This window comes from Psammomys obesus, unplaced genomic scaffold (assembly GCF_907164565.1).
Source record: "Psammomys obesus unplaced genomic scaffold, mPsaObe1.curated_primary_1811, whole genome shotgun sequence".
NCBI lineage: Eukaryota > Metazoa > Chordata > Mammalia > Rodentia > Muridae > Psammomys > Psammomys obesus.
Window position 1 is genome coordinate 820872 of NW_026590654.1, and position 13018 is coordinate 833889.

Sequence of the window (13018 nt, forward strand, 5' to 3'; positions counted from 1 at the left end):
CCCCCCCCCTTGGGGGTGTGTTATTTTAAGGGACTGAACGCTATAGAGCAAGAGGTTCTCAACCTGTGGGCTGTGACCCCTTTGTGGGGGTCAAATGACCCTTTCACAGAAAGCACAGATATTTACATTACAATTCACAACAATAGCAACATTACAATTATGAAGTAGCAACAAAAATAGTATTATGGCTGAGGGTCATGACAACATGAGTAACTGTATTAAAGGGTCACAGCCTTAGGAAGCTCGAGAAACACTGGTCTAGAGGTTCACAAATGCTAGACAAGAATTTTGCCGCTGAGCTACTTTCCCAACCACACCCTTCCCTCCCCCCACCCCCGACACCACTTTTTTTTTTTTTCCAGAACATCCTCTTTAAACACATTTCTAGGAAGCAGAAAAGAGGGTAAGAGCAGGGAAGGTTTCCCTGTGTGTGTGTGTTTAGCAGGGCAAATGATTGAAACTTGTCAGCTGCTGACAAGCTTTCATCAATCTAAGGGTGACCAGATAAGCCACAAAACACACTGGTTAGGTAACTTCACATTTCTGGGTTACAATGGTTTATGTACTGAGAGCAAAGTCATATATGAATTTGTACACTTCCACCCTTTGGGTGTTCCTGTAATTGCCATACACATTTGTGCTTAAAGAATAAGGTGGGAAAGTGGGCATTCACTGAATTAAATGCCAAGCCTTGGCATAAAATAACTGTTTTTAAAAAACTAACTTACATGTATGTTTTGCCTGCATATATGTCTGTGCATCATGTAAGTGCCTAAAATGACACTTATTAATCCCCTTGTGCAGGTCAAACCACCTGGGACTCAAAGAATTAAAACAAAAACAGAACATGGTCAAGTTCTCGCAGCTGTTAGGCAGTTGGTGAGACTCACACCCAGATCTCCATCTGAAGCCTATTCCTTCCCAGCATGATGCTTCTGACACAGCCTCTGGCCAATATTGTCCAAATCATTGAACACAGGATATTACTTATCTCAAAATACTGGTATTTTCCTTTTCATTAAGGTCATGAAAGTCACCCTTACTGAACTAGGAAAGAAAATCAGTGGTATTCTACACACACAGCACAATTGCATACAACTGGCTACCCAGAGCATCTGCCAGGACTGGGATGTGACCCAGTTGTAGAGCACAGGCTCAGCAGGGACAAACCACAGGTTCGATCCCCAGAACCGAGGAGACAGACACGACACAAGGCCAAGAAGGCAATCAATCACCTGTCAGTGAGCCGAAGCCACAACTTAAAATTCTCAGGCGGTTTGGTGCTTTGGGCTCTAAGTTTATCCTGGCCATTATTTGGTTCTTGGCTAAAATCCATGGTCACCATTTCTAAAATCACACATCACTCAGACACTCCTTAAAATTGTGACTCCATACTTGAAATGTGACACCCAATTTACAGAGATTGCTGACGAAGGAAGTCATTGACCTAGAGAGAGAAAGAAGATGCTAACTAGCAGACGGTAAAAACAAAAGCAAACAAACAAAAAAACCACACTGGTCTGTGGTTCAGGAAAATTACAAGAAACGAGAAGCTTGCATTCTAGCTGACCACAGGCAAAGCTGTGCACTAACCTCAGGTATTAATTACTTGGAGCTCTAAAACTCGCCAGGTGGGAGCACAGAGTTGTCCCTGGGCGCGGAAGGAAACGGTTATGGAGCTGTCCCACTGATTTTCTATTTGCTTAGTGCGCTGGTTTCAGATAGCAAGGAGACTGAAGACAAAGACGTCAATCCAGCTGTCTTTCCCATCCCGCCCCTGAATCTCTGCTGAATACAGGGTTAGCAAGGACACGCACATGCAGCGTAACCAGTAGGCTAAGCCAACAGCTCTGTGGAGGCTTGCCTGGGTGTTTGTTTATGGGGAGGTGTGGCCTCGTTAGAGGAAGTGTGTCCATGCAGAGGCAAGCTTTGTGCTCAAGCTCCTGCCCATTGTTGTACACATTCTCTCTGCTGCCTTCAGATCAAGATGTAGAATGCTCAGCTCCTCCAGCACCATGTCTGTCTACATGCCTCCGCGTTTCTCCAGCATGAATACGCACTGACCCTCTCCAGCATGAATACGCACTGACCCTCTGAAACTATAAGCCAGCCCCAATGAAATGTCCGCCTTTATTAAAGCTGCGTGGTCATGGCGTCTCTTCACAGCACTAAAACCCTAAGACAAGCTCCTTCTTGGGAAGTCTGGGACAAGCTTCCCACCTTCAGGGAGCTTGCCCACAACTGATCACAACAAACGTGGCGTGCTGATCCTTCAGAAAGGACCGTGGAGTTCGGAGGAGCTCACTGGAGGTTTTAGCTTCCTAGCAAGCAGCACAGAGGTGTTCAGACATAAGGCGTAAGTGAGGAAAGAGCTAATGTAAAATCTGACAGACCAAGAAGAGCCAGGTAGCTGTGTCTTGTCTTAGGGTTCTGTTGCTATGAGAGACCTGTTGCTCTTGTGACCATGGCAACTCTTAGAAAGGAAAACAGTTAATTGGGCCTGGCTTACCATTCAGAGGGTTAGTCTGTTGCTGTCATGGTGGGAAGCATGGTGGCATGCAGGCAGATGTGGTGCTGGAGAGGGAGCCAAGAAGAGACGCTGAGCCTGGCTTGTGCATTTGAAAGCTCAAAGCCCACCACCAGGACACACTTCCTCCAGCAAGGCCACGCCTCCTACCAGTGCCACTCCCTATGAGCCCTTGGGGGCCATTTTCATTCGCAACACCACACCTGTCTTCCACCAATTTTACATGGCTTGTTTTGCATTCCCCTTATTGTTTAGTCAGCTCATGAAGTAATAGATTTCATTATGACATTTCCACACATATATCACTGTTCCTTGCTTATATTTAGCCCCATCCATTCCAATCCCTTCGCAAGTACCTTCCCCCACAAATACGCTGCCTTCTGCTTTTGGTGCACACACACTTAGATAACGATCCTACATATGAAGGAAAATATGACATTCTATTTTACCACTACTAATTTCAAATATAGCTATTATAAACCATACAAATTAAAGTTTTAACAAACATCACTAAAGTGTCTATGTTTAAAGCTTGTTTTAGTAATTTATATTTTTGAAAACTAGTAAAAAAAATTTTTAAACTTAGAAAACTAATGCTGCTTCCTAAAAACAACCATGTCATTTATTGAATATAAAAACATATGGGAGATGTGGTTAGTATAGATTTGCTCTGCACATGAACGCAATGGGTATATAAAATAAATTAACTGCACGTGAATCCTAACCTCCAAAAAAGCTCAATATTTCCGTGACAGTTTCATGGTACAATGTAGGAAGAAATATAATGTTCCTTCATAACGCAGGTAACCCAAATCTTTGTCCTACTGAGCTGCTCAGCTCCATTCAAGTGAGCATACGTGAAGACATGCATCCGTCATACAAAATCTGCCTTTCCAAGCTCGCTGTGGTCACATCCCTCATGCAAAGTACGGTGCTCTCCGTGCCAGCTCTGGAGCAGGAAGTGGTAGCTGCATGAGCTGTCACACTTTGTGCACGTGGTGTACATGTGTGTGTGCACGTGTGTGTACGCATGAGGGCGGATTGCATGAATACGTGTGCTCGTGGAGAGGCCTGAAGCTAGCGTTGGTCTCCCCGAACCATGCCACTCACTCTCACTCCTGAGTGTTGGGACTACAGGTGGCCACAAAGCCTGCCCAGCTTTCCCGAAGGTTCTAGGGATCCAAAGCGGTCGCGACCTCTTTGTGGTCACATATCAGATGTCCTGTGTATCACATAGTTACATCATGATTCATAATAGCAGCAAAGTTACAGTTATGAAGTAGCAACAAAAACAACTTTACTGTCGGGGCTCGTCACAACAGGAAGAACTTTATTAAAGTGTCACAGCAGTAGGAAAGTTGAGAACCACTAAGCCACCTCTAGCCTAAGCCAGCATATACTTAGGCTGAAATGCAGATAATAATAAGTGTTTATTATTCACAGTGCTCCACCACTAAAAAACAGAATCTCCAAGATTCTTTAGAAAAGGCCCTGTTTTTACCATCAGTTGTTAGGATTTTCTGGGTTGTCTATCTATCTGTACTCTACCCTTAACACTTCGGAAATGACTACTGTATAAAACCAACTTGTTCCTCGTTGGAAAGGATGACACAGATAATGTATCAAGAAAATTGTGTTCAACCAGTATTATTTTTCCCAACCCCAAAATGATAGCAAATCCTGTATGTGATAAGAGTCTAATATCTAAAATACACAAATGCTTACAACTGAACAACAACAAAAAAAAGTACAAAAGAAGTAAATATAGACTTGACCAAAAAAAAAAAAAAAAAAAAAAGACACAGATGGCCAAGAAACTCAGGAAAGCATCCAGCATCCTCTAAGTACTAGGAAAATACAAAACACAACCACAGTGGTATACTACTTTTTAACGGAAAAATAAGTGTTGGTGAGGATGTTGGGAAACTGTAACCATACATCACTGGTGGGACCATGAAATGACACAGCCACCTTAGAAATTCCCCAGTAAGTTAAATATAGAGTTGCCATAGGACCTAGCAATTATACTGTTAAGTACACACTCCACTCCACAGGATAGAAAACAGTGTTGTAGACACTGACAGTGTCAGGGTAGCCAAAACGTGAAGCACCCTCATCGTCTGTTAATAAGTGAATGTATACACAAAATGTGTCTTACCTATAAAGTGCCATGGATGTTCCATTCTATAATTTTTGAAAACGAGCTATGGAATATTAGCAAGCTATTAAAAGAAATCACATACATGTTGTAATATGGATAAGCCTAGTAAACGGGTATGCCAGGAAAAAGGATCCATCATAAAAGATCACATATTATATAATTCCATCTCTAAGAAGAGGGCCAAACAGGCAAAGCTACAGAGGTAGGAAGACCAGTGGATGCCTAGGCCTGTGGGGGTCCCACCGCTCCTGGGGTGATAAACAAAAGCTAGGCACTTCTCCTTGTGTCGACAAAAATATTCTTAAAGCAGTTGTAGTGATGATTACACATATGTAAAGAATATACTGAAAACTTAATGGTTCCAAAGCTCTTCTAGTGAATGAATTCTAAGAGGCATGAATCATATCTCAGTAAGTGTTAAAAAACTGAAGTGGACAGCATTTGGAATTTGCCAAACAGTTGCTGCTTTTGCTGACTTTTGAAAATAAGAATTTGCAAGAATGTTACTCATTCTGCCGCTGGAGAAGTATCTCTAACAAAAAGGTCTTTGTCACTGTTGATCTAGAAATGAGTTTGTATAGCCCAGTAATTATGGAGAAGAAAAGGCATATTTAGGTGTCACTGCTTTTTGTTAAAAAACAAAAGTGAGTGATAACTAATAATGCTAAGGGATGCAGCTCATCAAAGGATAGGCCTTTTTGCTGTTCATTGCCAGATCCCATCAGGACAGCTGCAGGGCAGACGATTTCCTCTCCTCCAGCACCCCTCTGCCTGGCAACAGATAACCATTTCTCTCCTGAATGAAGAAAAGCTTGGCAGCTTTATTTCTAGTTTCTCCTCAACAAAACCAACTAGTGTCTTAAGCCTAGATGGATGTCAGGGGACGTGAAGAAAGACAGTATCTAGAGAATCCATATTTATGTGTGTTTTTAAACAATTCAGACTGAGACCAGCCTACACTAACCAGTTTAACCAGGGAGATCGCGTCCCACCATCCACGCTCTGTGTTTACAGAACAGACTGCCACAGTTTGATGCCTTTCCCCGTCTTTCTTCTAATACAGTGCTTCTGTGTCCCCAACCCACACTCCGAGATGAGCGTGCAGCTATAAACAAGAATCTCATTTTTCCATGTCAACAATTTCTATTGATAACCTCGTGTTTTATGCATTCATTCCCAGTTGACTGTGTGTAGCCTCAAGTATGATATTTAAGCCACGTGTGATATGCAGAAGAAAAAAATAGAATTTGGTTTTAAACGCTGAGAGAAACTGTTTCTGTAACAGATCTGGACCTCTAGTTTCACATTTTCCTTTAAATTTATTTAAAGTTAGAGAATTTCAAAATTCAGTAAAATTACATCTCTTTTTTTTTCCTGACTCTAAATTCCCAGGCTTGTATATAATGCATGTAGAAATTGGCAATTCTGAGAAAAAGCACTATGTCTCCATTTAAAATGCTATAAATTAGGAATGGGAAGGAAAGCCTATCCACTGAAGATCAATCCAACAAATTTAGCTCTCATAAAGGCTAAATCACATCTCCAAGGCTTGATGATAAATCTTTAGTGTCTGCCGGTTGTACAAGATCGGTAGTGAACCATCTGGCTCATTCTGCTTTTATCAATCTAAATAATGTGAGTCCAAGTTTTTGATATTTTCACAGCTCAGAAGCGATGAAACTACTGCCAAGCAGGCTGCACCATAACCTGATTTTGGCAGAAGGGGGTCATTTTTGTTTTCTATAGCAAATCAAAAGTTAAATGCAGAAGTGGGGGCAACCTGGGTGTGGTAGCATAGCCCTGTAATCCTATCACTTAAGAGGCAGGGGAGGCAGGTGGAGCTCTGAGAGTTCAAGGCCAGCCTGGTCTACGTCCTGAATTCCAGGACAGCCAGAGTTACAAAGTGAAACCCTGTCTTAAAAAAGAAGAGGAGGAGGAAGAGATAGGGAAGCAGGAGGACAAGGAAGAGGAGGAGAAGGTGGTGGAGAACGAGAGAGGAGGAGGAGGAGGAGGAGGAGGAAGGAGGAGGAGGAGGAAGGGGAGGAGGAGGAGGAGGAGAACTTTAGTTTGCCAGGGTCATGTAATGGTAAAGGCATTGGCTGCACAACCCTGGAAATCTGAGTTGAGCCCTGGGAGCCCATGTAAAGCAGGACTGGCTCGCAGGACCGGCTCTACTGAGTTTCCTCTGGTCTCCATGGCGCCTGCACACCTGCATGCAGTCTCACACACACACACACACACACACACACACACACACACACACACACACGCACACATAACTTTTTAAAACATTATTTCACTGAGTTGAAAAATTATGGGCTCCAATTCTTAAGTATAGCATTTACTTTATTCTACCCCCCTGCCTATTTTTCCCCCCCCCCCCCCCCCCGCCTCTTTTCTCTTTCAAATTTGTTGAAGCAGAAAGTTCACTTTAGAAGAACACACTGGATGAAAGGCCTTGCAGACTGGGAGAAGTCCAAACAGAAGCCTAGCATAATCACCATCAGGGGCTCCGTCCAGCAACTGATGGACACAGATGCGGAGACCCACAGCCGAGCCTTAGGTGGAAATCAGAGAATCCTGCTGAAGAAGGGGAGGAAAGATTGTAGGAGCAAGACGTGTCACGGACACTCCAAGAAAAACCACCAAGTCAACTAACCTGGACTCAAGGAGACTCACTGAGACTGATCGGGCCATCGGGGAGCCTGCAAGGGTCTGACCTAGGCCCTCTGCATAGATGTTACAGTTGTATAGCTTGGTGTTCTTGTGGAAGTCCTAACAGAGGGAGTGGAGGCTATCTCTGATAATTTCGCCTGCTCTGGGGCCCCTTTCCTCCTACTGGGTGGCCTTGTCTAGCCTTAACTTGAAAGGAGGTGCCTCGTCTTACTGCAAGGTGATAGGCCGTGTTTGGTTGATATCCCTAGGAGGCCTGCCCTTTTCTGAAGAGAAATGGAGGTGGGGAGAGCTGAGAGGAAAACCGCAGTTTTCCAGTTGCCCACTCTGCCTACCCCATGCCTCTCCTAATCTCAGGAAGTCTGAAGTCAGGTGGGTCTGCAGCCCTAGCTGCTTCTCCCCACACCACACCCCAAAACAGCGGGCCTTAAGCTGTAAAGCAAATCGCATTTATCACTTGAAATTAAAAGTGAACCATGGTTATAACCTTGAGAGACCTTTATAAATCAGTTCCCCTTCTACCTCCCTTCCCCTTAGACACCCTCAAGGGCTTCTAAAGGAATGGTTTACTGTAGAACAACGGGTTTCCAGGCCACAGCCACAGCAAGATCACCTGAAGTCTTGCTAAGGCGCAGCCTGCCAGGCCCAGGCCCAGGTCAGGTTCACTCAGAAGGCCTGGAAGAGCTCTCAGAATCTGAACAAGTAACTAGCTCCCAAGGGAGGCAGATGCGGCCGGTCAGTGACTCACGGGTAGACCCAGGAGCCTACAGGCAGAACGGCTAGGGAAAGACAAGGGACACTGCAGCTCCACTGTCCCTCGCCTCTGGCTCTTGTGCCGTCGATTATTTTTATCAGAGGTGGTTCGGCGCCATTAATGGTGTCATGGTTTGAGTGTGAGATGTTCCCAAAGGCCCACCTTAGAACATATCCAGCCAATGATGCCGTTTGGGAAGGTCGTAGAAACCTTGGACATGGGGCCCAGCTGGCAAATACACGCCATTGAGGAATGATAGCCAGGCCTTGCTTCTGGTCCAACACTGGAGGAGGCCTCACCACATACTCCGCCATGCCATGACCACCACAACCGACTGAAACCGTGAACTAAAATGAATTCCTCCTTCCTCACGTTGCTTATGTTGGGAAATCTGTCAGAGTTCGAACAGTCCAGTCACTTCAGTTATTTCCCTTCTCTGCTGGCCCCACAAGAAACTCAGAGTAAAGGAATCAAGAAAAGAGAGTGAAATTGTGGGTACAAATCTGGAGATCATTTAGCTAGTCAGCCTGGCGAGATCCCTCCTCTCATCAGGAGAGCAAACACATCAGGGCTGCATTTGCACTGTCTCTCTGAAACTGCCCAGGGAAGAGGGGACTCAGACAGCCTTGGGGGTGGGTCCGCTTTACTTTCTTCATGCCCTCCTATGGCAAGCTGTTTTCTGTTGCAACTGCCTGAGATGAGACAAAGTGTTATTTTGGCTCACAGTTTTGGAGCTGCCGATCCATGACTGAGTGATGGCCACTGAGTTGGCCCATGGTAACCTAGCACATCAAGGAAGGGGCACAGAGTACAGGCGGTTCTTTCACAGCATGTGCGGATATGAAAGAGAAAGCGAGCAGTGCTTGCCAAGCCCCGTGGAGAATACGCCCTCCCCAGTGAGCTGCCCCGAAGCATCCCCATGAGGCTCCAACTCTTAACGTTTCCACTCCCTTTAAATAGTGCCAAGCCAAGGATGAGTGAAACGTTTCACCCATTGGCCTCTGACGGCCATTCGAGATCCAAAACCCCATTAACCCTTCAATGTTCCCGTATAAAACTGAGATAAACAACACAAGCTATCGGTAGTGCCACAGTGTGGATTAGCTTTCATCTATATGTGCATAACTGGCACAGTTAAGGTTTGCTTTCATTATGAGTAACTATGACATTTTCTTTGCTCCCAGAAGAATAGTCAACACATTAAATAGTACTCTACCTACCTGATAAAATAAGTTCAGTCATGAACTCGAGCAAAAATGATCAAGTAGCTCTCATACAGGAAATGTATAATATGGTCCAAATAGTGAAACTATAGTCTATAAAGAACATGTTTAATATATTACTGTGATCTAGAAATATTGAACTTTGTACACATTTATATTTGAGAAAAAAAATACCTCCCAAACTAGTTAAAACTAGTTGAAAGGGAAATTGAGACACTTTTTTAATAACAATACATTCTGTATGGATAAAGTCTCAAATACAAAAAATAAATAAATAAAAAATAAAAAAGAAACTGGCAAGAAAGTATGCAAATAGCTTGGGTTGATAAAAGTCAGGACAAATTTTAGATCATTCTAAAGACCACAAGCCCGCTTTCCTGAGAACCATTATTTTATTTATGTGAGTAAAAAGCAAGGAAGAGATCTGGTGAGGGTATCCTACTCCAGTTAACAAAGATGTGTGTCTAACCCATCACGGCAATCAGAGAAGCAGACAGCGAGAAGCAGACAGCGGCACTGTTCAGACGCCCCACCCCAGACATGCATGGTCGGTTTTCTCTTCTACCACCTGACCCCATCTTCCTCAGGTCTCAGCTTCTAAAGTAGAAGGTGAACAGGTGAGTGCCATACACACTGGACTTTCCCGGTTATATCCTTCAGATGCCCTTGCTCCTCACCCCCACCCCGAGTTTCCTCTTTCACATTAAGAGTAACAGAGCCACAAACCTGTAGGAGCTGGGTTCAGGTTCTAACCCCTAAAGCTGTAAAGTCTGAGCACTGAGCTCAAAGCCAAGCTCCCCCAGGAGGGGTGGACACAAAGGCCTTCCTGCTCCATAGGATACATTTTCCTCTACACCCCAGACCTCCATGCTTCTTAAAAGCAACTCCGGTTGCAGGTGGCTCACCATCAGATTCTACATAGCTTCAGCACTTTCCAATACTATGGCCACTAACTGCTCCCGATAGTGAAGACAAAGTTACCAGGGGCAGGTGTCTGCGACGGGGAAGAAAGGCTCAAGACTGCAAAATGCAGAACTGAAGAGAAAGAAGAGGTTACGCTGCCCAGTAAAAAGCGCCTATTAACCCCGATCCAGAAAGCCAGATGCTCAGAACTGTGCTTCCGAAATCTGACGGAGGCAGTTTTTTCTTTCCTCCTCCATGGAGGTTCTTGTGCAATCACAGTGCCCCCAACGTTTTCACTGAATGAAATTCTAACTTTTGAAAGCCCGAGCTCTGTCTGGGGGACACAATGCTACCTTATCAGTTTACACCACTGCCAAACACCCTTTGTGGGTGTGGTTTTGAGTTTTTCTTGTTTTTCATCCCAAACTGACCTGCAGTCTCGACCTGTGGCTTCCGTGAGTGAGGACCTTTGAGGTAACTGCTGGAGCCGCCAGTCTGGCAGATCATTTAGCCCGTTCCATTTCCAGCACTTTGATGGAGTCTCTCCACCTGAACGGAATCTGGGCCTGCAGATCACCACCTCAGAGGCAACCTCCGCACGACCTCTTCTGGCCACGGAAGTCAAGGAATTTTCATCCTTTCTTAGCCAAGGCACAAGAGCCGGCATCGTTCCTGGGATCTGAGTGAATGCCGGCCAAACCCTGGCACTCAGGAGCCCGGATGAGAGAGCAGCGAGGTCACACCTCACTGAAAGCTCTGTTTTCTTGGGTTCCCACCGCTTCCTTACTCAGCCACAACCCAAAAAGGAAAAAAAAAAAAAAAAAGTTCTGCCTTGAGACATAGGGCGCCAGTTCCACAGGTCACAGAAGGCCACACGCTGACACCTATGGACAGCGCCCACCCCTCCCTCCCTCCCGCTGCGTCCGCGCGGTGCGCAGGTGCTGCCAAGGAGCAGGCCAGCCCGGGCAGATTGGAGTCACCTGAGCCAACTAACAAAACAGACCCCTGGACAGACTATCTCAAAGTGACTGGAAAGGGGGCTAAAGCCAGATGGGACAGGATGGTAAGTCATTAGCCGTCTCAGAGAAAGGACCGTCCAAGGGGGAGTATACACATCACAGACACACATCACTACTCAGCCCCCGTGGGCGTGGGGCGCGGGGACAGGTACGCGGTATCCGGCTTGGGGTCCCTGCCCGCGCCCGCGTCGCTGTAGGCAGCCGGGAGCGCAGGAGGAAGCGGGCGCTCGCAGCTGCTGCGCGGAGGGACGCTCGCTGGCCACCCACCTGGGGAGCCTCGGGGACCGTGGGGGTCAGATGTGCCCCGCCTGGCACCCTCTTCCCCGGGGCCCAACTTTGCCGGGCCGGCGCCGCCCTTCCTTACCCAAATACTGCCGCAGGTCGAGCAGGAAGCGAGGGGGTCCCCCGCTGAGCTGGTAGAAGAGGGAGCCCAGGCAGAAGACTAGCAGGGTAGCCATGCAGAAGCCGTAGTCCCGGAGGGAGAAGCGCAGGAGAGGCAGGGTCGGCATCCGCCGCTTGCAGCTGCCCGGGCACGGAGGGGCGCCCCCCACCGGGGCCCCATGGGGCCAGGGATCCGCGCCGCCGCCGGGATGCTGCTGCTGCTGCTGCTGCTGCTGCTTCTTCTTCATCGCCGGCTCCGCCGCCCCGCACAGCCCGCCCGGGCCAGGAAGAGGTCACCCATCCGCCGCCAGCCGGAGCGCCTGGCCGGCTGTCTGCACATGGGGAGGGACGCGCCGAGGGCGGCCGGGTGGGGGCGGGGAGGGCTGGAGTCGCCGGGCTCAGGGCACCCTCCTCATCTCGGTCCCCACCGCAGCCGGCGCGGCCCCGAAGGGCCCGAGGCGTCCCGGGCCCCGGCGCGGGGGTGGCGCTCGCGGCCCGCGCTCGGCCCGGTGTCCCGCTAGGAGCCCTGCGCCCCAGCTCCCGCCGCGCCCCGGGCTCGCCCGCGGCTCGCTTCCAGCGCCAGCGTGGACCCCCCGGGCTTTGTGTGGGTCGCGGGCGGCGTGCTCGGTCCCGGCTCAGGCTCGGCTAGCTCAAGGCAGGAGGCTCGAGAGGCGGACACCACCCTCTCGCTCCACCTCCTTGACAGGGGCTTCCCTCCCCTCCTCCCCTCCCGCTCTTCTCAAGACGGCCCGTCTCCTCCCTCTCCACCTCCGGGCTCCACGCTGGGCTCGGTGTCACGTTACGGGCAGGGGGGTGCGGGGGGAGCGCGAGGATCAGCAACAAGGAAGAAAGTTTCTGGGTGTGTGGTTTTATTTATTTATTTTTTTCTTTCTCCATTCTCTACAATCTGGTCTCGGTTCCTGCGCCACCAGCGACCTCTTGGGGCCCGCTGACTTCCCTCCTGTAAACAGTAGCGTGCTGGAGGATTTGCCTACGTTTGTCTTTTCATTTGGAGAACTTGGCATATCCCAAGTGACCGGCCTACCAGAGGCCGATAAAGGGTCCTGAAATACAGGTTCAAAACCTAGCCGGGATGGTAAACGGGCAAGTGGTAGGAGTCATAATTAAACCTGCCCGGCAGGGCCAAGCCTAGCGCCTACACAGCCCCGGCTGAGGGTGCTGTTTTTCTTGCTCTCCTGTTCCTACAATCACTCCACTTAAAAAAGGCTGCACGGACGACTCGAGGAGGTCCTTCTAAGCAGGTGAGAAAGGGGGAAGCGCCTTGCTGCCAAGTGCCTGTTTCTCTGATGTCTCTCTTCCCATCACTGGGAAGGTTCTAGACCTGAAAGAGCCCTCAGAGCTTCCCAGACACTGACC

At 47.9% G+C, this 13018-nt stretch overlaps 1 protein-coding gene across 3 annotated transcripts in view; it reads right to left on the minus strand.

Moving 5' to 3' along the window:
• The window catches only part of Ust (uronyl 2-sulfotransferase), a 328830-nt gene extending 316507 nt beyond the window's left edge, over window positions 1–12323 (minus strand). For all 3 annotated transcript variants that reach the window (XM_055608072.1, XM_055608071.1, XM_055608070.1), the window contains exon 1: window positions 11625–12323. In XM_055608072.1, the coding sequence (XP_055464047.1) occupies window positions 11625–11889 (265 nt within the window). In that variant the 5' untranslated portion in view covers window positions 11890–12323. The remainder of the gene's footprint in view (window positions 1–11624) is intronic.
• Between the last annotated feature and the right edge of the window lie 695 nt (window positions 12324–13018).